Raw genomic sequence first — 27,529 nt, 5'->3', positions numbered from 1 at the left:
ATGCGCGTAGGCCGAAAAGTCAGGTGAGGTGGTGAATTCCCAGCACCGCCGAGTTTCAGACCTATATACCGTTCAACATTTAGCGTGTGCTGCTGTCAGAATCCGAGATGCTGAAGTTATTCAAGGGCGGAAATTGCTAATGTACTCATATGGTATGGGTATGGTTGGGGCTGCTGTGAGAAGAAAGCGTGCAAATTTCGACGGGAGCTCCTTTGTGCGACTGTTCGACCGTGGTGGTTGATGAATGGATCGAGGCCCAAGGAATTGTTCTCGATGACGTTCAAGAATGCGCTCGACCTCGGTGAGTCCTCCGAGGGGAACCATGACGATTGTTCTGCTCTCCAACACTAAAGGTATTGTGTAGCACAATGATTACCTTCTCGTCCGATTGTCGCCATCAAAGCTATTGTGCTCCTGGGATACATATAAACAGGAAGGAAGGAACGGCCTTGCGCCGAGGCATACCTGCACCATCGCCTATATCCAGCATTCTCCCATTTCCCGCCGCATCGCAGTCTCCACCACTACTACGGTATACTCGACATCCGCAAGCATGGGCGCAGTACACGTCCTCTCAAGAGCGGTTCCTGCATCGGCTCCCAAGTGTCCACTGGGGTGCGCGAATCCTAACAGCTGCCATCCGATTCTTCTCGGTCTTGGCATCCTATATGTTTTCCTCCTCCTCGTCACGCTGTTTGGTTCTACCGGCCGACGGAAAAGGTCGACCGAGCATTCGTCCACAGGGGCAGACTGCATGCCTTGACACTGACAGCCAGGAGCTGTTCCGTTTGTGATGTGAATCGCTTAGAGAGCGGACAAAGGCAGGGAGGACGGCAGCGTTTCTTTGTCTTGTGTGGTAGGTTGTCTGAGATAATACAATCGCATCGGTATTCCTTTGTCTGTTCATTGTCGTCAACGCGTTTCACGACCTAAAATTGCCGTGTCAAAGGAGCTGGACATACATGTAGCAAAGAGACTTGACGTCCGCGATCACCGCACTTGCCTTTATGTTCCCTATACCCAGAGCCCACATCTCAACATCCCCTCTTCATTTTAGATTCCCAAGTCACCAACATCAATCTCCATTCCCCAAACCGACCCCAAAGTAAAAAAAAACAAAACAGCCACAAAGATGGGCTGCGGACATTCACGACCGTCACGAGAAACGGACTCCGGATATCGCTCCACCAACGCCAAACCGAATCGCCGCCCCAAATGGGCAGGGGCTCACAGCTCCCAACGGAATAATCGCGGATATGAGAAGCTGACCGCAAGAGGAAAAGGCGGGGTGAAATCGTCCCGGATGAACAGGGTGAAGGTCGACGAGGACGGGGTGATTTGGTACTACTGATCACGGTCGCGGCGTGGTGCGAGCACGGACGTTGCGAAAGTCTCGTGGAGCGAGGGAGACTGGATCATCGAGCCTTTTGATACTTTTGCGAGATGGTGCAGACAGGATTGTTATGGCTTCTGTAGCACGGTAGAGAACAATTTGGATCGCTTAACCCTTTTTTCAATGTACCCATGACTTGAAAGACGATTTCGTGAAGTGTGGCATTGTGAGCGCGAAAGGTGAACGTAGGAGATGGCGAAGAGATAATTGTGAATGCCAAGTCTGGACCATCAGGAGCAGGGTGAGGGCCTTGAAAGATTTTGGAGAACGGTGCCTGGAAGGATATGAAGGCAAGAAGAAGCATATATAGAGCCGTTGATCTTCGAAGCATATCGAGGAAAACGATGACTGGACGTGGACACGGGTTCAAAATTTACAAAGCCCCCTCTATCCTTTTCTCCCACCTACATTCAAGCCGTTTCAACCGCCGTCCCAGCCAGCGTACCCTCAAGCTTCTCATCCACCCGTGCACCGATAAACCCACTCCCAATATTCCCCAACCCCTCAACCTCAATCATCCACTCCCCAATCCAGCACGCCTCTCTCTCGAAAAAGGCTCCGACTCCATACATGGTATCGGCGAGCATGCTCCACGTCAACTGTCCGGTACGGGCGTCGCCGTGGTTTTCAATGGTGGCAATGGCTCCACCGTAAGACCATGAGACTGTGTCGATGAATATGAGGCCATCGCCGTGATTGAGGATGGCGGAGTGATAGATGGAATTGAGTGCAGTAAGCAGAGTCTGGTAAGTGACGGTAGGGGCGAGGGTAGGTGCTGCTGCGTAGCCGATGAATATGAGGGTGGTAGGGGAGTTGGGCACGTGATAGGACTTTGATCTCTGGATGGGACTGTGGAGTGTCAGTCTGTGGGATAGTTTAAGACTCGAGAAAACTTTGAAGATTTTACGTCGAGGCATCCAAGAGACCTACTTTGATCCTGTGGCGTTGGTAATTGTATTGCTGAGAGGCGACGCAAGGAGGGTCGAGAGATTTGGCTGGGCATTGGATGCTGCCAAAGCTGATAAGACAACTCTCGCAGTGGTCAGTAGCACAGAGAGACGAAGGAACTTCATGACTAAGTTGGGATAGATGGGTGCTCATCAAAGACTGCACCTGAAAGAAAGTGGAAATGGGGTGCATTAGTAAAACGCACGGGCAGTGCGGTTATCAAACCAGTCTCATGGGTCTTAGCCTCAGGGTCTTTCTGCAGGTACAAAACGTACAATATCAGACCATGACGCATCTCGCGAGAGGCGGAAGATGGTCTTGGAAGAAAGGCGCTCGATCCCCAAGATAGGTAGGCGCCTTCCTTGCCGGCAAATTCGAGAGACAGCTTTGTTCGTAGTGACATACAGCATGATTTCATGAAGTTTAACAATGCCAAAGTCTCTGCTTCGAAGTACAGCGTAGACATGCTATGATGCTTCATAACGATTGTCTTTCCGCAGCCACCCTAAGAATCAGTAACTGAAAGCGGCAGTCGCGTGTGAGGCTGCTTATCAGCGAACGGCTACCGCCAGCTTGGGCCAAATCGTCGCATGGGCCTTCAGATATAGACCGATATGAAGCCACTACGATTTAGTAGGCGCTCCAGGGTCCAGACCTTGACTTGCGGTCCGATTGCAAGGCTCGCCTCCTACTTCTCACTTGATGAAAACCCTGATACCCTGTGACTCCATTTTATGGGATAGACTGAAGTCGTGGGCATCTCAACGTCGCTGAGATCTCTCTCGGACAGCTCAAAGCGGAATTTGTTCGGTGTGAAGATGGCTGCAATAGTGAATTAGAACTTGCAGTATGCGAGGTTATTCGGCAGAAAACCGCGTCAGGAGCCTGCAACGAAATGCATCAGACTGCGGATTGATGCGTACGGTCGGTCCTTGAAGCCTGATCAAGTGGAGGTACGCCTTCAAGTGCAGAAAAAAACAAAGGGAGCATCAAAGAATTCCACGAGAGCTGTTCCACTCTGTATTCCCCAGTTGGAACAAGCATTGGCATGATTCGCCAGAGATGCCGGGCATGCACGCTTCAGCCGAGGACTCATATGACCCCTGAGTCCAGACTGCCAACAACAATATACTCGCCGTAAAGCTATGACGACCAGCTCCCTTGAAAACCAAAAATGGACCTCAAATTTTTGTTTCTGGACAAAGAGCCCTTGCCTTTGAATCATCGTAACCAAACAGAAATGGAGAAATGCCCCTGGCAATCTAGGGCAGATGGGCAAAAGCCCACTCTAGCGTTGTGAGGCTAGCTAGGCCTCAGAGATGAACATCTCAACTCCTCGGTATCAATGCCCCGCTTTAAGCAACATCAATGCTGACGATCTTGATATCTTCCTCCGGTTTCTCCTTGTAGACTCTGGCATTCTCGATCCGATGCACCACATCGAGCCCTTGCACCGCTCTCCCAAAGATTGTGTGCTTCCTGTCCAACCAAGGTGTCCTTTCTGTCGTGATGAAAAATTGGCTGCCATTCGTATTTGGCCCTGCATTTGCCATGCTAACCGTGTAAGCTTTGTCGTGTTTGAGCGCAGAGAATTCATCCGCAAATTCCGTGCCCCAGATGCTTTCACCACCAGTCCCATCACCTAGCGGATCGCCACACTGGATCATGAATTTCCGGATCACGCGGTGGAATATTGTATTGTTGTAGTAGCCGTTCTTGCTATGAGTGACGAAGTTCTCCACAGCTTTGGGGGCAGCTTCGGGAAAAAGACGGATGTGGATGTCGCCATATGTTGTATGTAGAATGGCTGCGGTACCACTCTCCGCAGGCTTGGCTTCGACTTGTTGGCGAGAATTGAGATTCCTGGGCTTTTCATTTTGAACGTCGCGAGAAGACTTGCTGATATCGGTCTCGTTGGTGAAAATATAGAAGCGGACTTTTCCTGAGCCAGTGGAAACGAGCATCGGATCTCGCTCTTCGGCTTCTTGGAGGAGAGGATTGGCGCTGGCAGCCATGGAGACCGTGACAACACCTTTCTTTTGAGGTTGACCCTGGTAAACAGCCAGATTCAATGGGCGGAACGATTCATCCTTGCCGTAGACTTTGACGACGCGATTGGTCAGGGTATTGATGACCTTCGATCCCAGGAGAGAGCCATAGATGATGAAATTACCTGACTCGTCGAATATTATGTTGATCTTATTTTGAAATGCTGGATTCTCCAGTTCCCGTTCAACAGCTAGTCGCCTGCCAAACTCCACATCTTCGAGCTTCTGCAACGCCGTACCGGCTTGTTGCATGTCGGTGACAGTTGATAGTGACTCGTCATACGTCCGGTAGAGCTTGCCAGTAGCAAAGTCAAAGACTCTGACCTTTCGATCAGGAAAAGAAAATGTTGCAAACTGTGTACCAGAAGGTGAGATGGTGATGGAAGTTGGCAAACTTTTCGCTTTCTTGAACTCGAACAAGTCCGTTGAGCTTTTATACTTGAAAAGATTGTCCGGTTTCTCGTAGTTTCCCCCGGGGCCCCAATATTCAATCATACCATTATCATCAGCAGAGATAGCACAGTCATAGCCATTGTTGTACGCAATTGTTCTCACTGAGCTTTTGTGCAAACTGGTAATTCGGTGTATTGAAGTCTGCGATTCACCCCTGCCATCATATATATTGATTATATGGTCGGCCTCATTTGAGACAGCAAGTAAGGGTAGCGAGGCGCCGCGCCTATGGACCCAACATATTGATCTAGGTGTGAAGTCCAGCTGGAGAATCGCTAGCAGATCTAAGCGGTGTGTTAGCGTGCAATCTTCGCAATGGTTCCAAGGACTATACCAAAAGTAATGACATCGAAGATTTTGATCGTCTTGTCCGCTCCAGCGGTAGCAAAGCTGCGTCCATCCTGGCTGACACTGACACTCTTGATTTCTCCAACATGCGCCCTGAACTCCTTCACCGACTCTATTCCTACAGCAACCTTCTTCCAGAATTTGACGACCCCGTCTACCGAGCTGGTAATTAAGAAGTCTGTAAATGGAGTAACCGTGACGAAAGAAAGCTGGTCTTTGTGCATCAGAGATTTGGAGTAGCGCGGAGAGGTAGGGAGGGCGGAGATATATAGCTTTTCGTAAGGAAGCTTTCGACGCTTCTTTTTTGGTGCGGTTGAAGGCAGTGCCGGACCAAAGTCGTCCTCAGAGGAGCTATCTATGTAAAAATCAGCCAGGTGAGTAGAGGAAGAGCTTCTATGGATATATGTACCATCGTTTTGTACTGAGTCGCTGTTGGGCTTGGCCGGAATTGCATTCCCGTCTTCGAAATCGGCCCGCGATCGTTTGTGTGCATTGTCTGGGGATTGGATCTCAGTCTCCATCTTTATGTTTCCTGGGAAGTACCTAGGTTCACAATGTCTGAGGTCCCTTGAAATGGAGACGCTGAAAGCGAAACCCATGATTTACCGAAGATAACCCATGAACAAAAGACCTAGCCCTAAATTCAGACAGTCACCAGCGAATCAGAGTATCATCATTGAGAGAATTTTGAATATATTAATTTACACACTAGCTTCTAAAAGGTCGACTGAGCATGTCTAATTCATGATATTAAGCCTCTCCCATCGGGTTTCTCGACCCAAACATGGAGATAATGAGTGCATGATATGGTACTGAAAGCCCCATTCCTACGCTCGCTTAAGCAAGCTATTTGTCTGCTTAAGCTCATTGCCTGGATCCACCCTTATTGACCGTCATCTCGGTCTTTGGTTCCAAGGCAATTTGTTTTTGTCTAGAATGCCTGGGAGTCGATTATCTCATGCCTGTACCAGTTGCTGGCTCTAGAAACAGTGGTGGCATCCTAGAATGGAGACTTGAGGGCGGAAGCACAGGTCTTTGGAATATCAAGCAACGGAGGTCAGCCGGCATGAAGCTATGCTTGAAAGCATTTGTCCATGCTTCCATCAGTACTCAAGCCGAAGAAAGGGTCTTTGCCCTTGATATCCGAGGTAGCACATATTGCTCTACTTTTCCGGCGCATCGGGTAATCGCTCTATCACGTATTTTCCCCTGGCGACAGACATAATCGGCACCTATGGCTGTCAGTATATCTGACAATGCATCGTAAAATGGGAAGAAGGCTCCTAGTAACACTTACACCTGGTATTTTCCGTATCCTTCTTTTTAGATCCCTATCGTTTGTGGCTACAATATAGACTTGAATTCGAAGGTTAGCGTTGCATCAAAGATATCGTTGCATCAAGGATATAAAAGTCAAGATGTTGGCAAAACATGCCTCACGCAACTGATGTTCGAAAATTCATCAGGACTGAACACTCTGAGATACAGCTTACTTTTGTGTTTCTGAACCCTTTCCACCAAGCAATCATCGGCATATATACCCTTATGATCACATTTTAATCTCTCCCACCGCTCATCTCTTGCAATTCGCAGCGCTATACGATACTTTTGCCCTAGCTTTTCTAGTTCTGCCCTGCACACAGGGTGAGCATTATCAAAGACTCTCAAAACGTGGGAAACCTACATGACGCACCCGGTGATGATCGGTATGCATTTGGCGTAGAGACAGTCCATCCTGATCCACGTAGAAACCGTCAGATGTTTGTGGCCCCAGGACAAAGGAATCTAGATGCCTCCCTACATCGTCGGCAAAATCTCGAGTTTGTGCTGAACGGTCAAGGATAAGAAGTTTGTATCAACAAGGATCTAGAAGTCATCAAAGTAAGAAGTTGAATGATGAGACATAATTGAGGATGAGATGGAAAATGAGATCGCATACGGAATATGGTGGGACGAGAGCTGCGTAGACGTTCGGAGTCAGCATTTCCGTCTGATTCGAGTCGGGTAGTACAAGACACATGTGCTTGGCTTTCAAGACACCGATGCCGAGGAGAGAGGTACGAAAAGAGGATACGTACCTGTGTTGTATTGGAAGAAAAGAGACGAGGAAACTTGAGGTCTGGGAGGCGTTAGAGAGGAACGACTGCAGGGAATAATTGGAGGCCGACATCTCTCGAACAATCTCATCCTTGGATTTGCGCTTGCTTTGGATCACGGCCTTGTCTTGATTTTTCTTTAAACGAGCATCTCTCTGGCCGATGATTCTTTTGACCTAGAGGGAGGTTTGAGTTGGAATCTCTGCAATACACGAACTATCACCTACCTGGACGAACTTGCGTGTCTTTTTAGTTACCCCCATTACTTGGTAGTGATACTACTTTGATGTTCTTCTTAAATATCAGATGCGACTCTGGCAGCGAGAAACGAGAATCACAATTGGAAGATTTCGATATTGGCTATTTTTAGCTTTCGTTCGGACCGTTGCCCCCCGACTTGCCCTGCAGCTGGCTAGCGTGAAAAAGATGCCGGGAATCAACACAGCTATGGCCCATGCTCTTTCCGACATGCATGTCCCAGCATCTGCATCAAGCATGCAAATCATTCTCTAAGTCAACATACAGGACACACTCATTGTACGCCATTCGACAACTCGACACTCGCTTCTCAACGAGTATCAGCCATATTGCAACATTCGTGCATTCATTACACTACGTGGACAAAGACTTACCTAATTGAAACAGGGGCCGCCTTCCAACTCGATCGGCCTTCTCATCCTCCCTACTCCACGTTCACCACCCGAATAATTTCTCGCAGCCTTACTCGTCGACCATCATATAATTTGCAACCGTCGCTATCATCTGATTTGGCAAATTCAGCACAAGCATAGGATACCAAGCGAAAGAAGGGCCCGACTTCGATAAATACAACTGTGCGAAAGGCAGGGTCAACGATGCGGCTTCACCGGAAGCCTCAGCCATGCTTCATATCAGTCCTCTTTGTCTCTGTCTTTCTCGTCAACCATGTGGCAGCGCAGGACTTAGGCGTCAAACTGCCGGGCGCTTCCTCCACGACAGACACATCGTCCACTACGGCATCATCTTCCACAACCTCTACCGTATCTTCTACTAGCTCTTCGGCCAGTGCGTCCTCAACCGACGCAGCGGCTCTAACGGGTCTGCCGAAGCTAGCCCAGGACAACTACCCGGCTCCCACAGTACCACCAACTGCTGACGCGCCTTTCATGCAAAAGTCGTCTCTCCCGGATGGAACCGTATTCATATGCGTCGGTGCTGCTCTCGGCTTCATTGGCGTACTTGTCCTTGCTTGGCGTGGCCTTGTTGCCTGGTCATTACACCGATCCGTTCAAAGGGCTGCGATCGCACAATCGTCCAAATACTCGCGTGTGGGAGATCCAAGAGCAAACAATGGCAAGTCAACTGGCCCGTACTTTAGTCCAGGACCTGGGTCTACGTTGAGTCTCGACCATCTAGCGGCAAGTGGGAAAGGAGGGGGAAAGACACCTTCTTCAGCTCACGGAAGCCTTTTCTTCTCGCCTACGGCAGGTACTGGCATGCAGACCCCAGGTAACCGAGGGTCTAGTTATCTTCCTGCTGGGTATTATGCTGCTGGCAATTCTGCGCCTGGTGGTGGATCTGGAATGACGCAGGTTGGGGGTGGAGGAATCGGGCTTTCAAATCTTGCACCTCAGAATCATCGATACTCAAGAGCAAGGTCGACTGGGCCAAGTCCACCCGGGTCCCCCAGTTTGCCACCAAGCAGAGGCGCAGACTCGACGCTTGCAAGACTCAGTAGTGCGGGTTTGACAATACATGCCAGCAACAGCAGCCTCAATTTGTCCGCAGCACCCCAGGGCCGTGCACCAAGCGCATACCTGGAAGACCTTTTCGAGAATCATCCTCCGGGAACCCCGCCGCCAGAAGAGCACGGTAGAGGAAGAAGGTTCTAAGGGCCGTTCGATTGGGGTTTGGGGGGTTTTGAGCATATGTGTTACGAGGACGTCACATGGGAGGTGTTGGGTGGTCTCTTTACAGGAGATTTTTGCATTGTGGCATGGGCCTGGCGTTCTGGGCATCGTGAATTGAGGAGAGCCGCCTTAACGTTACTATAATTACCTACTCGTATAAAGCTAAGACGTCTCAGCAGCAGACTTTCGCGTGCTTATGAAAGTTGAGCAGCTATGCTTGCTGATATTTCAATTAATGTACATATCCAAGTCATTCTACTTCCTGTCATTCGTATAAATGTCTGCAAACAAAGCAAGATTTTGAATCGCTCTTTCTCCATGAGGTTCTTGAGTAGTTCCCTCGCTCCGCAGTTTCCCGCTACTCATTGTCCTTCGTAGAACTTCAAACTCTTTCCGCGGCCACACAAAGACACCTCAAAAGTCCTTCATCTGATACATTCCAATGTTCTTAGAACTCAGAGATCATGTCCGCCTTCAAGAGGGTCAACGTGAAGGGTGGCATCTCAAGGCAGTCAATATTGGCTCCTTTGCGGGAGGCTCAGATTGTCAGCTCAAAGCCAGTATTTCCAGCAGGTATTGTAGCTGACCGTTATGCTTGAAATTGTTTTTTGACTGTTGCTAGAGATCCTGTCCACCATTCTCGATTACCTACCAGTCCCAGGCCAACTGCGATTTGCTCGCGTGTCGAAACGGATGCGGGAGATGGTCTACGATGACACGAGATGGGTGCAAAGACTACAGCTAATGGGATGCTGGGACGAGAAAGAAGCCAGAAAGAGCGCAGAGGCCGCAAGACGTAAGAGATCTGAGACGCTGCAGAGCATACACGAAGAGGAAGCCAAACGTGCTGGAATTGGGGTCAATGGTACAGCGAATGGAACGAACGGATCCGATAACCCAGAGGGACCCAGTGTTACCCTTTTCGACGCTGCGATAGAAGCTGCAGAACACGAAGGGAAGACGAATGGTGGCCCATTGAAAGTAGCGCCACCCAATGAAGATGGATTCGATGCGATTGAAACCTCTCCTCGAGGAAGGCCCGCAGCCTACAAATCGCAAGATACTGCGTCACGGATAGATATCTTCGCTCATGTCTATTCGCTCCGGGGGTTTGCACGGCAAGAATACGGCAAGGTCTATGGAGCTCTGGCCCCTTTCTATCTAGACGCCATACGCTGCGAGAATCACACGCATGCTACAGTGTTCCGCACCTACCGAGACCCAACTCAGCAAGCCCGGATGCTCTTCAACATCAGCAAATTCTCTAACAGTGACATGTCTGAAGGATGGCAGAAAAGGAAGGAGAAATTCGATGCTTTGGTCGGAGCCTTCGAGATGGCAGTCTCCAAGGAGTTTGAGCAAGCTTTGGACGCTGGAGATGTCGCTGGGAAGATGAGAAAGTATGCACATGTGCTGGCCTATCTTAATGGTGGCCATTCGGGGGTAGAGCTCTTTATCTCAAAAAGCTCAATCATTGGCTCAAGGTACAGGTTGGGGAATGCCCTGGATTGCCTGAACCGAAAAGGCCCTGGCAGCTTCTCGACGGAGGAGTCGTACAGTTTCTTCAGTAACGTATCAACGGCTTTCAATGAGCAGGTCGGCATCATCGACCAGATCTTTCCCACTTCTGTCAATGCCATTGTACCCTTTGTGCAACGAGTTGGTAAAGCGGTTATCTCCGATTACCTGACCACCCTATATGACGAAGCACACCGCACGAATATTGAGTCTTATTTGAGAGCCGTATCCGCTACTTGCGACCAGTTTCTGGAGATGACCAGGTTTTTGCGGCCAACATCTGCCTCTGGAGACGATTTCTACGAGACCCTGGACGAGGTCATTGCTACTATCTTCGAACCTCACATCGATCTCTACCTGAAAGAAGAATTGGAATTTTTCAAGAAGAGGTCCTCTGCGGAAGTCAACAACTGGGAAAAACAGCTTTCTGAACAAGATGCATCTATGCAATCAATGTTTATGTCCAATGTCAATCGCCAAGCTGACAAAAGGGATTTCTTGACCTCTTTCAAGAAGGTCGTCATGATGCCTGTTAACGTGCTGCCCACCTTCCCAATGTCATCACCATTCGGTGGCAAGCCGGCCACTGCAAAAGCCCTGGTGAATGGAGAAGCCCTGGCAACCACAGAAATCTCCGGATCTCAGACTTCTACAAGACCGTCAAGTCCAGGCGTCATCAATGGCACTACTTTGAGCGTCAACAGACCTACAACGGAATTGCCAGAGCCACCTACAACGGAATTGGCTGCCAAAGCCGCAATCATGAACTCCAGGCTGGAAGGGATTCGCTCTCTTTTCAGTATTGAAGTAGCTTTGAACCTTGTTCATACTGCGAAGTCAAGCATCGAACGAGCCGCTGTCTTTGTCAAAGTTGGTGGGCACTTCGCTAGCGATGCCCGTCTACAGTGTGAGCTTGTGTTTATCTCGCTACTGCAGACCTTGGGCACGCGCCACATCAAAGCTGGTTTCGACCAGGCAGTGGATCATCTATCAAAATATAAACCTAAAGAGGTCGACGAGCAACAGGGGTCCGGCGTCACGCCACTGGTCACTTTTCTGGAGCTTGTTAATGTGGGAGATCTGATTCAACAGATGTTGGACGTTTTCTACGAACAGGAACTTATCACAACCAAGCTCTCTGACCGCAATGACTTCCTCAACCCTGCTGTCAAGGAGAAGAAACGCTTCGAGCAAATGCTTGACGAACGTGTGGCCGCTGGGCTCAACAAGGGTATCGAGGTATTGATGGCAGAAGTAGAATACTTGAACGCTACTAGCCAGAAACCTCAGGATTTCAACCCAGGTGCTGCAAGTGGAGGCGATCCTGACGTTATGGATATTGGTCCGAGTCAGGCAGCAATACAAGTCATTGAAACTGTTTCGTCCCACACGAGGATGCTGGTCGGCAGCACGGACAAGAATATGCTTGATGTTTTCAACCAGGAAGTTGGAATGAGGCTCTTTGCAGCATTGTGCAAACATCTAAAGAGACAGCGTATCAGCGTCAACGGCTCACTCAAATTGATAAGGTACTTGAACTCTTTTACCGATCAGATTTTGGTGCTGACCATTTCCCAGTGACATGAACCTCTACTTCACGTACATACAAACACTCAAGAATGAGGACCTACTACAATTTTTCAAGGCGCTTCGCGAGCTCTCCCAGATATATCTAGTCGATCCCGCTGATGCGAAGGAGCTTGCGACCATCATTGCAGACGGGGACCGTTTCCATGGGATTTTTCGCGCAGAGGAAGTTTATCAGTTCGCGGAAAGGCGAGCGGACTGGTATCAGATCAAGAGCAAAGTTGAGAGAGCAATGTATGGTATCGGCTGCATGGTAATGTGAGTAGCACTGGGATTGAGATTAGCACCTCTGGACTTGCTAGCATCTGAACGAGTGGAACACGGTGGGTGTATATATTTGTGGGCACTATGTGGATATGTACATTATCATGTTACATACGACCTGCAGCTACAACGCTTCTTCCTCATACAAGTAGAAGCCTCCTACAGTGTTGTTCCGCAATACGCAGATCCATCGGAACATGAATACTCCCGCCTATATTTCTATCCCCTTGCGTCGACAGTGGAAAGAGTGTCACAGGAGTCGCCTGAAAGACTCGATCATAACGACACACCTCCCTCCATAGTGCCACCTTGAAAACCCACAGCCGTCACGATGTGCAGAAGAAAGGTTTCGCATCGGAAACGGCACTGACGATCATCTCTCTTCCTCTTCCACTTTCACGCACATCCGTTTCGGGCCAATTGCGACGTCGCATGTCGCGTCCGTGAAGTTCTACAAGGTGACAGGGGGAGATCTTGACTGCTACCGTGCTGCTACTGCTCCTGTGTGGGCGAAACGTGGTCGCGATATGCGGTGATGGGTGGCTGGTCGGTTCATGGGATGAGACGGATCGTCAGTACCGTCGGGGGAATAAGACAGGTGTGATGTTTGGATATAATCGAGTCTCCGGACTGGACTGGGACTGCTCTATCTACTCTAAACAGAATTGACGTGTACGCTATGCCCAAAAAATGATCCGTCGATAAGCCCGGCCCTTCCCATCAGCTGTTCTCCAAGGTCTCGGTCGGACACTGAACCGCGTCTCTTGGATCGAAGGATCCGTAGGACAATTGCGCCGCGCACGTTCCGAGTCCGCAAACTCGCGTGGTAATGATAATTGAGAGGGCCAATTGGGGCCGCTAATGTCCGGGGAATCATCCAGATATCGCCGGACTACTACTTTGAGAACTTTCTTTCCATTCATTCAACGGCCGAGCAAGCTTGTGGTTGAACCTGGCTTTGCAAACAATGCACTCACTTGCCTGGATTGGCGACCTGCATCCTTTACAGTTGCAGATAGCTTGACACAACTGGGAATCCTTCTGGAAAAAGATGGAGCATTAGGGGTCGTTGAGCTTGATGTGTGGGCCAGCGTCAAGATCGAGGGGTTTCAAGGCATCAGCGACAGTGAATCTGGAGATGCTTGATCCGACGTTGACAGCGAGAAGTGGACGACACGTGACCGTTGCTTCCAAGCCCAGCCAGATAGAGTGAATCTTGCATTCACAAGGCCCATAAGGCCAGGAAAATGCGCGAGCACCTGCAGCAGCCGGCTGGAATCGGTCAGGGTCTTCACGGTAAAGCCTGAACCTGCGAGTTGTCCTACACCTTGTTGGGGCAGATCCACAATCTTTCTTCGTGACCACGATATTGACGCTCTGAGGGTCCGTCGCGGACGGCAGCGATAGAAAAAGAGAAAGTAGCTCAGACTTTGATGCAGCTACTGCAGACGAGCTTCGATTTCGAGATTTGCTGATCCCTCCCAAGCATACAGAGAAAGGCAAGCCGCTTCCCTCGTCCCTCTACGCCATTATACCCGGCCGCACGTTGATTGGGAAGTATGTCCTTCACGACGATGGTAGAGCTGAGGTAGAATTTCTTGCATGCATAGCCCAACGAAAGTAAGCCTTTGACACAAAACATAACTGCCGTGGGGCGGGGGGTTGGAATTCTAGCAGGAGCGTGAGAATGCAGGGTTTCCATCCCTGGTTCGGCAAGACTCGGACGAAGTCAGAGCCGTTGAAACGTTGGTCCGAGGAGACAGATCCTGGACGGAACACACTCCAGTCTTGTGTAACGAGGTAGTTGGGACTAAGGCTGGTTGCTCAAGTGTGGCCATGGCACCTTCTGTGCTTGAGCGGCGAAGGCTTCTGCATGTGCCTCGTGCAAATCTGACTTGGTCGCATTTCTGGTACTCATGAGATGAAGACATTCGTTGGCCAATCCTCCAGACCGAAAGCGTTCTTCTGTCAGGAACTCGTGTGGTTTCAGACTCCACAGAGGTACATGTACTTGGAATCACTTACCTAGTGAGCGCTGAAGATCTAGAAGTGACTTAAATCTGTCTTGTTAAATACTTAGCGATTGATCCCCAAATTCTTTGTTTGTTTTGTACGATCAGAGAAGAAGGGAACAAATGCTGCACTCAATCATGTAAATTTCAATAGTACTACGCTTTGAGAGCATTCAGAATAAAAAAATGCATTCATGCTTCTCAGGCCAGTTTTCCAAAAATTCAAAAATCGTGTTCAGATGCTCTACGAGGCGTGTCCGGCAAGTGGACCACGTAGCAGCTTAGAGGATGGAGTATCTGGAAGCCGCCTGAGAGCGCTTGTTGCGACGGAGATACATGATCTCTCCATTGTTGTTCACCTTCACGAACGTTTGTACCAGAAAGAAGAGCAGTCTACCATCAAACTGTACCGGCGTATATTTGTATGGCCTGCTTGATATGGGTGATGAAACCAGTGTAAAGGCTTTGAATTCTCCTAAAGAGCCGTGTTTTCGTGAGCTTAAGACGAGCGCCGCCTTAGACGGCTGCATGCTTACTCACTCATCCATTCAAGCAACTTGTCGCATGTCGCAATCATCTGTCAGAGTTGATCCCCGATCGAGCTCCTGTGTTACGCTTGTTTCAATGCGACACGCGATGTCGCATTGATACTCACCATCCTAGCCTCTCAGCAAAGCAATCTGTAACAAAGTCAGTACTGCCTTTCGCTCTGTCAAAGACCGAAAACTATGGGCATTAACAGTACCCCAAGCCTTGCTGTGCTTCTATCCCTCCTCTTCAAAACACTATGCGTATCCGCTGTCGAGAAAAGTATTTGCAGTCTCTCATACTTTGGCCTTCCTGACTACCACGCCTGTTACTCTCTGCTATTCAGTGGCACGAAGGGGAGACGGAGAGGCATCAACGTCATAGACGGCGCGGACCATGCATTCCTCCTGCAGGATTTTGCAGAAGCCTCCGATTTTACAAAGGAACAGTGGAAGTACAAGGTCTACATCCCTCACGTGTTCAAGAATGGTAGGTATCTCTGACCCCGATGTCCGAGGTTCGAGATTTCAGACTGATTTGAAGTTCTTCGGGTCAAACTCAGAGGGATGCAAGATCCTTTTAGCCGTTCAAGCGGATCCGAAAGGGGGCTTCACTCATGACAGCTCACATTGGCCATATATAGCAAGCGACGGACGGCAAATATTGGAGGATTGCCTGAGTCCTCTGCACTCTGGAAGGCCACGCTCTGGCGGTCAAGAGAAATCAGGTGCGTAAGCTCAGTCGGAATCATTAGCAGCACCGTGAAAGGCTGACGTAGTTGGCTCAGGTAGTGGGCGTAAACTTGTCATGTACCTGTATTCCTGGGGGTCGAGCTTCGACCGTGACATAACGCTACAATCTGCTGCAGGCAACACAATCGTCGCCAGTAGCGATGGAGCTGTGGGCAACGTCAGTGTAACTGCACCGTTCTCAAAGTTTTTTCCAATCTTCCCTGATAAGACCCCTACTCCAACCAATGTGACGGACTTCCAGTATGGCCAGGAATGCTCTTCCAATGGCGACTGCAGGGCAGATGGTTACGTCTGTGTCGTTAGTTCCATTGGAGAATCGAAGAGCAAACTTTGGGCCGGAACGTGTGAGCTCCCATATGCGGAGGTCTCCAATGGACAGAAAATGAATACCTCCGAACTCACTTCCGCGGTATCATCAAATTCGTCAAACACGATCGAACTGCTAGAGATGGTCATTCCTGCGGCTTGTTCATGTAACTGCACCTATGTGTCTAAGTCTTGCTGTGGCTCCGCATCAGGGGTTGTAAATGAGGCAGCGGCACTGAAACTTGGGACGCTCCAGGCACCCAGTGGGCAACTTTGCAATCCGACTACTGGTCGATTTCAGACAGTGTCAGCTTCATCTGATCTGAGCGCAACGTCTTGATATGAATCATCACAAACTTGCTCGTTGACAAATATTGTCCACAGTCAACCCCCCTTTCTTCGAGTACCGACATTTGAGACGGCTGAGATGAGGCTTGTTTGGAGACCATCCTGAGGCGTCAAATCTATCACGTCTTCGCATCAAACATGACGCTTTCCCTCCTCACCCCCACCCGCAACAGCTGCCGCTTTTGCTGCCTTCCTGGCCACATATCCGAAATTCAGCTCGCCGCCTCTCATAATAGCAGCCATGGGCGTCTTCTCCGTGATCACGATTTCGGCCATGATTGCACGGCCCACGCAATCACTGTACTTCTCGAGTGCGTCTCTGTCGTTGGCTTCGAGCTTGTCGACTGGGACCTGCGAAAGGTTGCCGCAAGTACGCTGAACGAATTCCCAAGTGAAGAAGAGAGGCTTAGGAGTGCGGCCATCGTGAGGGTTGTCCCGCATTTGGGCATGCTGGCGGAGTAGTCTTGATTGAGAGTCAGTGATGGGCTGAAAACAGGCAATAGATGAGCAATAGCGGCTGAATCGAAAAGCTAAGAATTAAGGCGTATGAACTATCAAAGCAGTAACAGAGGCTTACCGCAAGAGTTCATGAAGTCCTTTAAGGAAGGCATCGCGTTGAGCAGCTTTTACGTTCCTGATCATGGCGGGCATGTTCGAGCCAGCTTTATTTGAAGCCTCCATTGCTATCCCTCATGCAGAAGGCATTGAAGACTCGGCACGAAATTACTTGGTGCTGATGCATACTGCAAATGCAAGGTAAAGTACGTTACTCTCTAAAGTTTTCATCGGTCAATTTCCGATGGCCTGCAAACGCGCGACTGCCAAGAGGCGAGCTAAACGCGATGTCACGTGGTTGGCGGCATCAAGACTCTCTGCCAGGCACTTTAGTGCTGGCTGGGGAAAGAAAATGTGACGGATGCTCCTTATAGATTTGGAAACTCTTCTGCATTCGCAAATTGGAGTAAATGAGCATCAGTGATGAAGTTGCATTTACTACTACCTTGTACCTACGGCGTTATTGTCGTATGGGTCCTGATCTACCGTTGTAGGTTTGACGTGTCCGGGAAATGACGAACTGTGCAATGTGGGGTAGCCAACCGCAATTCTTGGCTTCCTATCCCCTCTCTCTCTCCGAGGATACTCAACTTCGCACGTGAAACATCCCACCGCTTGCACTCTGTAAAGCGTCCCTTACGGCACAATAGCATCGAAAAGATCATTCATTGCCATCCATGGCGGACGAACAAAAACTCAAGAAGGCTCCAGGTGCCCGACCAGACAGGGTGAGATTGGTGGTCCTCTTGTACCGCAAGAAAGGCCTCAGCATAGAGGAATTTCACGCTTCCTGGTACGCACTCCGGAGTCGTCTCTTCCTTCTTTGTACCGAGGTCTGAGCCTCAAGACGTGGCTGAGCAACATAGTCTTTGTGCTTCCCAGCCCTGCCTTCTGGCTATAGCTCGTCAAGAAGGAGCAATGCTGACTTCGCAATCTGCGTAGGCGAGACGATTTCGCTCCAATCATGTCTGGCGTACCAATTTTCAAGAAGAATCTGCTCACTTATGAACAAGTGCGTCACACTGCCATCCAATGTTCGTGCCGGTTCCACGTCACTCATCACGGGCTAATGTAGCATCGAATCTCTGCAGTGTCATGTCAATGGGGAGGCTCTAAAGGAACTTGAGACAAAAGGCTTTCCTCTTGAAGGGTGCGATGGGGTAAATTTTCCTTAGCCCCCGTATCTTGAGGAAATCTCCTAATTGTACGGATCAGATTGCTATGTACGAAGCTTTGTCCTATGACAAGGTTCGTTCTCTCTACCAAACGTAATGAGAAAAGAGCAGTGACCGATCGTGCTGTCAGATTTTTGAGTGCTTGAACGATGAAGAGTTCCGGAAGATCATAGCTCCGGAGGAAGAGAGGTTGCTGGATGAGTCGAGGGTAAAGTCTGCTAAGCTCTGACCTCTATGCAACTCGCTCACAGTTACTTAGTCATTAGCTTTCCCAGTGGACATCGTGTCGATTTTTGACGACGTAAGTATTATTGAAGCACTTTCTTCCTGTTCGGTCCTGCAGTATGGGTCGCAAGACAAGCCTCAGGAGCCAGGCATCTTTTTGCCCTATAAATCAGTCTTGATACTCGAATTCGTCTACTCGAAAAAGCAATACTAATTCTGATATCCCTAATAGCCTACCTAAGAGACGTTGGACTCTCCAGAGCTGTCAATGTCTCCCAGCAAGACATTGGGACTCGGGCAGGCCACGGAACGCGCGAAAAGTATAGCACCAGCGTCCTTTGCTACTGTAAATAGCACTGAAACCCTTTGGGTCTTCGACCCTTGACTGCTGAAACACTTGTTCACCTGCATGCTTTAGAGTTTGGCTTGCGGACCAGCAAGAATTTGGAGCTGAACTTGAAGCTGAGAGTCAATTTTCACGTCATGCCAGCACGTTCACGAGGGTGAAGTGGGTAATAGCAAGTGCTGGGACCCAAGATTCCCTCCTTCCGACGATAAGATCTCCTTGTGACGGCCATGACGACAACAATAGCAAGCAGGGTCATCTAGTCAAAAGTCTGAACACAAAAAACAGGATGTTTCGTTAGGTCCATGTCGAGCTGACTCATGCAGATTGCATGTATCCCACTTGGGGAGATAAGAGGAGAGCCTATTGTCTTGTCTTCTACGGAGGTCTGTACCAAGAGTCCTGGGTGCCAAAACTCGTGCGCTGAGATCTCTGATGCAAGGTTGCCTGGACAATGCGCTTGGAAGTGCTTCGGAATTGCACCTGGTCTAGCCCAGTTTGGGGCCCAACGCCCGGTACAACGCCCAAAAGAGATCTCCAAAGTTCAATTCATATGCTGCCAGGAGATGGTTTCCAAGGTCTCTCTTGTTCTCCCACTCCCGGGCTGCCTTCGGAACTAAGCTTAGGGCTGATACTAGCGCTGTCCAGGACTTGCGGTGCCGACTTCGCATTCGTATTATCATATATATCATTCTCCGTTATCGCTGGCACCACATCCACACCATCCATCCGGGTATCCGCTGGGCTTGCCAGTGCATTACCCCCGCCAATGCAGGGTCCTTACAGACTTTCGGCTGATGCAGGGCACAACAGGGTCTAGTGATGGACTCCTCGGGTAGGTCAGTCCCGAGCTTATGGGTGAACCTACCCAGTTTTCTGTGACAGCATGCGTCCACAAAGCTAAGATACGTTTGCCAAGATCGGAGAGGTTAGCCCGACTACAGATATTGGAGCTAGACAGTAACTTGAAGAAGCGTGGGTACAGTTCCTAAGGAAAAAGGGAATCTGTTGACTCGAGTTTCAAGGCTACTTAGTAGCTATAGCTATGTCGGTGATCCTACGCGTCTCGGTGGCGTTTTCATACCCTGTCCACCGCAACCACGCAGGTGCTCTTGCAGAAAAGGGGTCTGATTCCTGCAAGTTGGGGAGGCTATCGACCCGGCGTGCGTAGGATCTGTACAAGAAGCGAATACGAAGATTCCAGGGGAGCCAGACCCTGATAGTATGGTACGTATGTGTTGCCGTAGATTGAGGGGTACAGTTTTTCCAACTCTGATCTGGAGATTTGTATCCAACCCCCGTCATTCCCACTTTCTGCATTTGGTAAAACAACCCAAAAGCGAAAACAGCACTGGAAAAAGCCATTGCCCTCCATGGCAGACGAACAGAAACCGAAGACTAAGTCCTTCGTTGCGAGGAAGGACAGAGTGAGGATGACGCTTCTCGTGTACCGAAAGCCAGGGAGAGCCTCGATGAATTTCATCAGTACTGGAAGAACCAGCACGCAGAGCTTTTCAGCAGCATTGCCATTGTCAAGAAGAATTTGCTCAGTTATGTACAAGTGCGTGAAGCTTGCGTCGGGTACGCTCGATCCGTGGCTGCAAAGGGCTAACATCGTATATATTGTCTCTGCAGGCTCATGTCAATGAAGAAGTAAGTACGCCTCGGCTAGATGCGTTCCCCGTCTATGCCAAGATGTGAGCCCGAAGATCTTTTTCGGGAGCAAAGACCTCGTTGGCCAACAGCACAATCCTGACCTTGAAGCTTGACCTTGAAGAAGGAATGCTGACCTGGAAACCCTGCGTAGGCTTCGGCACAATTGAAGCAAGTAGGCTTCCCTGTCTCTGATGCCGACGGCGTGAGTTCACTTCATTCATGCCGCTTTCGAGGAGCATTCTCCAACCGTCCTAGATGGCTATATTTGAAGCCCCTTCGTACGCAATGACAGCTGCTTGCTTCCAAGACGAAGAATACCAGAAGATTGTGGTGCCGGATGAGGAGGTGCGTAATTTCAAGTCCAGATTTCATCTGCTGAATAGAGTCTTGGAAACTTGGGTCATCTGTTGGCAATGTTCACTCTGTAGACATGCCAAAGATATCAAGTTTTCGAGAAAGCAATGCTAACTCTAGGATGCTTGTCCAGAATTTCTTGGACCGGGGCAGATGTTTTGCATTAGCGGCGGATTTGGTGCCAGTCTTGGATGATGCTACCTAATGTACACGTCTTATTTCGGGAATGTTGGGCTCATGGGGCTGTCCATCATGTCTCCTAGCAATATATCTTCTGCCGGTGGACCGCGATTGGTACGAACTGCCGTGGCATTAGCAATTCTTGGCTGCTTCAGATGGCTCATGAATCAATATACCCCATTCCTGTGAAAGCATTAGAATCATCTGCTACTGCGAATGGCTCATGAGCCTACTCACCGTTTCCACTCGAAAGAAGATCCATAGCCACCCTAATACTGAATGAGTAAACGGCACATGTTGAAAGGGTCATTCACATACGCCGTAGGACTTCTAAGAACTCCATAATGAAGATCGATCCTTCTAAATCATTAAAGTGATCTAAATGCGGACTGAGCTTGAAACTCCATGTACACCGCAACATGAGGTCTATTAATATTGCGCCGTAATACCTGTTTTTTTGTTAGTCTACACTATTGTAACATCTTGATATGGGTACAGGGGTTTCACATTTGTTTACTGTGAAAATGTTGGTGTCGTCGTAATCCCCACGGGTGCTCAGGGTTATTGCGCACGGAGGAGGGAGCAAAGAGAGTGAGGTCCCAATCCTGAAGGAAATGATTGGTCAGAACGCATCCCGAGCAAGTGCATGTAGGGATGAGGGATTGGTACTTTGGCAACGTCCCAATAGAAGGAGTAGAAGGAGTTGAGGAAGACAAAGAACAACCTGGGCCTATGTCAATCGTGGCCTTGTACAGGTCTAGAAGCTATGTCCTACCACAAACGAAATAAACTCGCTTCGGTCATGCCAAAATCGTTCGGATTCGTCCCTCGCTGCAGCGCGCTCAGAACGATGACTGGGAAAGCGCTGGAATACTTCAGAGCATTTGCGAGGTGTTGTCTGCATGATTTAATCAGCTCTCTCTTCGTATTGACTCCACGAAAGGGCATCCGCATACCCGCCCCAACCTGTGGTTGCATTCTTATTAGGGTTGTTTCTGACCCTCAAGAATTCAATCAAACACTGCCTGAGCCGTATCATGCTGGGAACGCTGATGATGAGTGGCACCATGTAGGCGCCACCACAATTTCGATCAGGCTTGCCCGTAGACGAAAGCCCCGGAGACAGAAGCATGCACCAAGACACGAATAAGTCACCGAGAACTTTTGCGTACGATGTTAAGACATCGGCCAAAAGTATGTCTCCGAACTTTCCATTGTCTGCTTCTGCAATCCCCCCAATGCTGACACGTTTCAAAGTCGAAAGGAATCGGTATCGGCCTGTGCGTGACAGGCGTTGGAAAGGCAGGAGAAAGAAGACGGCGAGTAGGAAGAGGAACGATTGAGGGAGGATATCCCACGCGAGGACCAGAGCCGGTTGTCCATGTGTGATAATCCAGAAGAGCAGGATAGAAATGATGAGGGGCACAGTTACTGTGGCCGCAAGCTGGTATGTTCGGCGGTGGTGGGGAGGGATGCTGGAAGAGGTTCGAGTGTGATACTTGATAAGTATTGGCAAATCCTTGGACAATCCCATCAGCCAAATGATATTGCTGGTATGGTGCTTGCCATGCTCACGATCTTCAGGATAGACAGGTAGTGTAAATTGACCCCCCAAGCCCACACGCCTAAGAGTGTATTAGCCACACTGCATTGGCTAATTGGGAGAGGATAACGCATACCAAGAACAAGGATGACTGCGATTCTGTACGGCAAAGGCAGTAGTAGACTAAAGGCGTCGAGCTCAGGCTCGACAGCTGGATCCCCATCCATGCTGTAGACATAATCAACCGAACATTCTCAAAGGTGTAAACCAAAAGAAGAAATGAATGTGATTAGAGCGAGTTTTCTTGCTCACGCGAGCTTTGTATTGTACAGTTTGCGCATACTCGGGTGCCGCTTGAAGCCAAGTGGCTTGCGACCTTAAAGAGGCAATGGATCTTGTGCCGAGGCAGTCAAATGTGGAGACGCTTCAAGGAAGCTTATATGCCAGTGACATCGAGTATGGAAGAGACAAGTCATGGCAACTTCCAATCTCCCCAACGATCACGTACACGACGTTCCCAGATCATTGACCTCGGACTATGCCTTCCCTTTCGCTGCCGCTCCAGACATAATACGTTCCAATCAGAAAGATATTTACTTCCAAGGCGTCCTCTTTGAGCAGCTCTCTACTATCCTTCGCCGTCTATACGGGTCGCGGTTCTCTCACAGATACGGCTCCGAAGCCCGCACATTCACTGAGCTGCTTTATCTTGGGCTCACTACCGTGCTTGGCAATCGCAGCCTGGGCGAGGAGTACTGTGATATCTATCAGATCGAAAATCAGTCCAGGCAGCTTCCCGCCATAGGTCGCCGCACAGGCTACGTACTCTCGGCCGTTCTCCTACCCTATACCCTCAGCAAGCTTCTCCCCAGTCTTCGCTCTCGCATTCGCCTCAAGATCGAAAGCAATCTCAGTCGGGCACCAAAGTCTCCTAGAGCCTCTCTATACCATCGTCTCCAGTTCTATCTCCTAGAGAACCTGTCCACCATAACCTCAGTCTCGACTTCCCCCATATGCGCTATTTTTCTCGCGGTCTTCTACTTCACAGGCTCCTACTATCACCTCAGCAAGCGGCTCTTCGGGCTACGCTACATCTTCTCGAAGCGCCTGGCCCCCTCCGAACAGCGCGTAGGCTATGAAGTTCTCGGTGTGCTATTAGTGCTTCAAATAGTTGTGCAGGCTTATCTGCACGTCCAGAATACTATCACAACCGCTCTACCAACAGAGGGATCCAGTGCTTTCCTCGATGATGGGGTGGAGATAGGTCTCCAAAGCCACCAAGGAACCCAAGAAGCTGGCGACCTACTGGAGCCCTCAAAATCCATGGAGAAAGCAGATACCAGCCGCAATCGTATCTCAGTTACAACCCATACGCCCCTCCCCACGTCCTCCCTCCCGCGCTACGATCTCTCAGATCCGTCATGCCTCGCCTGGTTACAACCGAAGCAGCAAAGAAAATGCACACTGTGCCTCGAGCCGATGAAAGATCCATCATCTACAACTTGCGGACATACGTTTTGCTTCACGTGTATTTTAGACTGGCTGGGTGAGAAGCAAGAATGTCCATTATGCAGGCAAAGGGCTTTGAGCCAACACGGTAGGTATCTTCTGAGCGTTCAATTCCTTAAGAAGCAATCTGATTCGCGTCATGCTAATTCAAGTTTGGTCTAGTCTTACCACTAAGAGGCTGAGTAGGATAAGTGCGAGGCTGTTAACATGGGGGAAATGGAAGTGTGAGGGCCAGATTTGGAGAGGTCTATGCCCGCAGCGACTCTCATGTAGTGGTCACGCAAATGACAGAAACTGCGTCACAGTGGAAGCAGATGAGCGATTGACTCGAGCTGACTGTATGCGCCTTCTTTGGTGCATCGAATGCCGTGGTAATAAATGATGCAGGCACCAAGCCCGCCTCTTGCCCTGTTTTGACCTCGAGCTGCATGTGAAAGCCATGCTGCTCAGACGTGACAGATACTGAATGAGAGGAACGAGAGGCTCTTGGTGCGATATTGAACAAGGATCGCTGGAGCAGCGGCTCTGTGCGGTGTCCCTATTGGTATGCCCCTTCAGTGGTTTGAAGCCATAAAATGGAGCATAGGTGTCGATTACTAACCCAAGAAGCAGGTATGGATTGCGTCTTCTTGTTTGTGAATTTCTTTTCCCCGAAAGCCGCTCTCGTAGCTTTCTGGGGAGGATAAACTTCCTTCTCTTGTTTCTTAAGCTGAGCAGGCTTGCGTGGTAAATTGGAGAGTTGCGTCGAAAGATGGTATACCAATATTGGTTAATGTGCTGCTTGAGTGTTTCCGTTGCGATTATCTCCAATCTCAAAAAATCTCAGACTTTGAGCAGATCCTTCATACCGTACAGTCTCATCAGATCAAATCTTGTTTCCCCAAGAAGTCGCAGCCGAGAAGCAGGTTTGGATCCAGCGCGAGAAGCTCTGGCAGGTCGAAAGCTACAGATCATACGTTTTCTGGATTTCAGGCACGACCCAAGGGGCAGGGATCTTTTCCACCCGGTCCTATGGCGAACATGACGGAGAACGCGCGCAAGAAGCATCTTTCGTGAACTATCTGGGTAAAGGATTTCCGAGCCCCGCATTGCTGTCGACGAGCAGCTGGTTTCTGGGCCAAAATCCTTCCGCCAAGCCACAAGCGGCCAAAAATAAGCCCTCCATCCGACAATCTCAACATCGATCGACCCCGAAGAAGTTCCAAAGCCGCGGTCCAGAGAAAGCCACAGTCGATCAGCAAAGAACTCTCTGGCTGCGATGATCTCAGCACACAACGTTTGAGCAAGTGCAAGGATATCCGCTCAATTTTTGATACCCTGCCCAGATCAACAGAGGCTTCGCCTAGCGAAAATCAGCTAATTCGACGCCTAGGCGGAGTATACATCATGGAGAACACTGACGAATTTGAAACCGCTTTCACCGAGCTACTCCGACTAGCCGGGGGATGCACGGGTGGCATTGCAGTCTCGGGATGAGCTAATTCGGAGCGGCTTCTTTCCTTGCGATGCGAACTCGGTGAGGTCCGATGGATTTGTCATGAGATCGTCTACTAATGGTGTAAGCACTTGGCTTGCATCCATGCAAGGTATGATCCAAGCTTTTTGCGGCTTGTTAGGAATGAAGGGAAAAGATCGCTTTGCACGAAATGAGCTATCGAAGAAAGAGCGTCGAAAAATCGCAAAAACGCTATCTCTACCGAGCACTAGACTCGCGAACTTGAGCAGCAAAATAAGCATCAAGTGATCTTCGGGGCAGTATCCATTCGAAGCTAGATCAACGGCCATGCCAGGACCTCAATACGCTCAGACCCTCGTCATCTTGAGCATGTCCAAGTCCATCTTCCGACCATCCTCGTGGGCTCTTGTTTTCATGCCCGGATTGTCTGTCGAGGCGATGAGCAGGTACGGAGCGTACAGACGGCCGTAACAGGTAGATGGCAAGAATAGCCCGTCAACTACCCCCTTGGAGTCCAAAACGATTGCCATGCAGAAGCGTTGTCCGTTGACAAATACTACTAGATACCTTAATGAGTTAACAGAGGCTTACTCGGCAGGTTCTCATCGATTAAGTGCTCTCATCGTTGTATAATTTAGCTGCGTCCATTTATGCACGCTTCCGTGAAAATGAGAAGGTCGCCCATTCCTGCCACACTTCTGCGGAACTCGAGCTCAATTCTCGACACGAAAGCGCACTGGGAGTTTCGACATCAATGCGAATTGGGAGGCTTTCTTTCAAGTCGCAATAATAGCGCTGCTGCTGAGAGATGGGACAACAATGCACAAAGAGCGGGCCAAGCCAAGCGCGCCGTAGTCCGTGTGTAAGTGGAGTACCTCTCGCGGTAAAGCGTGCCGCATATGTTTACTCCCGGTCTACCCCTCTGTTCTTGTTGGTTTGGTCAAGATCGGAAAGCGCACAACGGAACCATCTGGGGAGATAAGGCTATGGAGGGGGTTCGAGAAGGGAAGGCTGGGATGATCCGATTGGCCCTTAGAAAGCTTATCCAAGCAACATATGCGAGTCGAAGACATCAGATGCTGGTATATTTCACAAACCATAGTCTCTCACCTATTGGGGCGGAAAAGGGCATCCTCCTCGATTTCATTGAACCAATTGACCCCGAGGCTGATCCATTTCTCTCATGCCCTTATAGTGCTGAGAGCTTGGGGTCCGATCTCAGCGAAGGTGTAGCCTTGGCGATAATACTTGTCGCCGTCGTCGCCTGGTACTCTGGATCCAAGAAGCCTAGGAATCCAAGCTCCCGGCCCCCAACGTCGCATACCAAGGATACGCTAAGTAACTGAACCAATCATACCGTTCATTGTGACTGTCAGGTCCGGCTTCTATCCAATGTTCTCGCGGGAAATCAGGTCGAGGTAAGGCGAAATAGCGAACCAGTAACCTTCGACCATCGAGCATGCCATTGATTACGTTGTGATACATAGCGGGTGAGTTGGGGTACCTGGAATTCGATGAACCAAGGAGAGCACAGACAATCCTCTGAACTCCCATCATCAAGCGTCGCAATCGGCCTACCAGGAGCGAAACAACCATCATTCTGCAAGGATCGCGATATTTGGCAGGCCACTTGGGCAACAAGGTATCTAATTGCGAATCTGCAAGCTGTTTAACATTGTCAGCAGGAACCATATGTGCATCCTCGTATTTATGGCTCCATTTTTTCAAGAAATCCATTCGCGCTATAGCTTCGATAGCTCTTTCCCATGTTGGTCTATTCAGTCCAAATTCGAGAAGGAGCACCCCAGCATCAGCAGCCCGCTTCGATGCAGTTTCGAGATCCTTGAGTTGCCCCGTCGCTGCTAGGGGAGAAGATATACCGGGCATCCTGTGTCTGGACGTCCAGATCAGTCAACGGCGAGTCGCAAAGGCACTTCTGCGCGCTGCCTGCGCTGAAGAGAGCCATGACCATTGAAAATTCGTAGAGTTTCGGGATTCCCAATCCGGTAGTGGTTTTTGGTATAGCCTGTGCGTCATCTA

At 49.6% G+C, this 27,529-nt stretch overlaps 11 protein-coding genes across 11 annotated transcripts; 6 read left to right on the top strand and 5 right to left on the bottom strand.

The window, feature by feature from the left end:
* Positions 1–1,803: 1,803 nt before the first annotated feature.
* HO133_008827 (uncharacterized protein) lies at positions 1,804–2,466 on the bottom strand (the record flags this gene model as incomplete). Its single annotated transcript, XM_037299690.1, has 2 exons — positions 1,804–2,242; positions 2,324–2,466. The coding sequence occupies 2 exons, from the start codon at positions 2,464–2,466 to the stop codon at positions 1,804–1,806; spliced, it is 582 nt and encodes a 193-aa protein (XP_037155691.1).
* Positions 2,467–3,696: 1,230 nt separating this feature from the next.
* Positions 3,697–5,711, bottom strand: HO133_008826 (uncharacterized protein; the record flags this gene model as incomplete). Its single annotated transcript, XM_037299689.1, has 3 exons — positions 3,697–5,126; positions 5,177–5,545; positions 5,600–5,711. 3 exons carry the CDS (start codon positions 5,709–5,711, stop codon positions 3,697–3,699), a joined length of 1,911 nt encoding a protein of 636 aa, XP_037155690.1.
* A 642-nt stretch (positions 5,712–6,353) lies between these two features.
* On the bottom strand, positions 6,354–7,549 carry HO133_008825 (uncharacterized protein; the record flags this gene model as incomplete). Its single annotated transcript, XM_037299688.1, has 9 exons — positions 6,354–6,422; positions 6,488–6,546; positions 6,684–6,823; positions 6,875–6,925; positions 6,992–7,056; positions 7,130–7,149; positions 7,269–7,309; positions 7,359–7,462; positions 7,514–7,549. The coding sequence occupies 9 exons, from the start codon at positions 7,547–7,549 to the stop codon at positions 6,354–6,356; spliced, it is 585 nt and encodes a 194-aa protein (XP_037155689.1).
* A 591-nt stretch (positions 7,550–8,140) lies between these two features.
* Positions 8,141–9,157, top strand: HO133_008824 (uncharacterized protein; the record flags this gene model as incomplete). Its single annotated transcript, XM_037299687.1, has 1 exon — positions 8,141–9,157. One exon carries the CDS (start codon positions 8,141–8,143, stop codon positions 9,155–9,157), a length of 1,017 nt encoding a protein of 338 aa, XP_037155688.1.
* Positions 9,158–9,639: 482 nt separating this feature from the next.
* On the top strand, positions 9,640–12,857 carry HO133_008823 (uncharacterized protein; the record flags this gene model as incomplete). Its single annotated transcript, XM_037299686.1, has 4 exons — positions 9,640–9,748; positions 9,798–12,222; positions 12,272–12,533; positions 12,669–12,857. The coding sequence occupies 4 exons, from the start codon at positions 9,640–9,642 to the stop codon at positions 12,855–12,857; spliced, it is 2,985 nt and encodes a 994-aa protein (XP_037155687.1).
* Positions 12,858–15,284: 2,427 nt separating this feature from the next.
* On the top strand, positions 15,285–16,482 carry HO133_008822 (uncharacterized protein; the record flags this gene model as incomplete). Its single annotated transcript, XM_037299685.1, has 3 exons — positions 15,285–15,573; positions 15,647–15,811; positions 15,872–16,482. The coding sequence occupies 3 exons, from the start codon at positions 15,285–15,287 to the stop codon at positions 16,480–16,482; spliced, it is 1,065 nt and encodes a 354-aa protein (XP_037155686.1).
* Positions 16,483–16,622: 140 nt separating this feature from the next.
* On the bottom strand, positions 16,623–17,171 carry HO133_008821 (uncharacterized protein; the record flags this gene model as incomplete). Its single annotated transcript, XM_037299684.1, has 2 exons — positions 16,623–16,953; positions 17,068–17,171. The coding sequence occupies 2 exons, from the start codon at positions 17,169–17,171 to the stop codon at positions 16,623–16,625; spliced, it is 435 nt and encodes a 144-aa protein (XP_037155685.1).
* A 551-nt stretch (positions 17,172–17,722) lies between these two features.
* On the top strand, positions 17,723–18,449 carry HO133_008820 (uncharacterized protein; the record flags this gene model as incomplete). Its single annotated transcript, XM_037299683.1, has 5 exons — positions 17,723–17,838; positions 17,988–18,057; positions 18,137–18,205; positions 18,261–18,293; positions 18,351–18,449. 5 exons carry the CDS (start codon positions 17,723–17,725, stop codon positions 18,447–18,449), a joined length of 387 nt encoding a protein of 128 aa, XP_037155684.1.
* A 1,715-nt stretch (positions 18,450–20,164) lies between these two features.
* Positions 20,165–21,006, top strand: HO133_008819 (uncharacterized protein; the record flags this gene model as incomplete). The annotated part of the gene is made up of 6 exons (XM_037299682.1): positions 20,165–20,218; positions 20,278–20,352; positions 20,427–20,444; positions 20,599–20,649; positions 20,703–20,792; positions 20,935–21,006. The coding sequence occupies 6 exons, from the start codon at positions 20,165–20,167 to the stop codon at positions 21,004–21,006; spliced, it is 360 nt and encodes a 119-aa protein (XP_037155683.1).
* A 107-nt stretch (positions 21,007–21,113) lies between these two features.
* Positions 21,114–22,751, bottom strand: HO133_008818 (uncharacterized protein; the record flags this gene model as incomplete). The annotated part of the gene is made up of 9 exons (XM_037299681.1): positions 21,114–21,164; positions 21,219–21,250; positions 21,300–21,430; positions 21,489–21,586; positions 21,651–21,705; positions 21,757–21,879; positions 21,938–22,500; positions 22,557–22,606; positions 22,661–22,751. The coding sequence occupies 9 exons, from the start codon at positions 22,749–22,751 to the stop codon at positions 21,114–21,116; spliced, it is 1,194 nt and encodes a 397-aa protein (XP_037155682.1).
* A 247-nt stretch (positions 22,752–22,998) lies between these two features.
* Positions 22,999–25,089, top strand: HO133_008817 (uncharacterized protein; the record flags this gene model as incomplete). Its single annotated transcript, XM_037299680.1, has 2 exons — positions 22,999–24,121; positions 24,743–25,089. 2 exons carry the CDS (start codon positions 22,999–23,001, stop codon positions 25,087–25,089), a joined length of 1,470 nt encoding a protein of 489 aa, XP_037155681.1.
* Between the last annotated feature and the right edge of the window lie 2,440 nt (positions 25,090–27,529).

Source organism: Letharia lupina, assembly GCF_014066315.1.
Source record: "Letharia lupina isolate WasteWater1 chromosome Unknown contig_5, whole genome shotgun sequence".
NCBI lineage: Eukaryota > Fungi > Ascomycota > Lecanoromycetes > Lecanorales > Parmeliaceae > Letharia > Letharia lupina.
The sequence above is the reverse complement of the archived record's forward strand: the minus strand, read 5'-3'. Positions and strand labels throughout refer to the sequence as shown.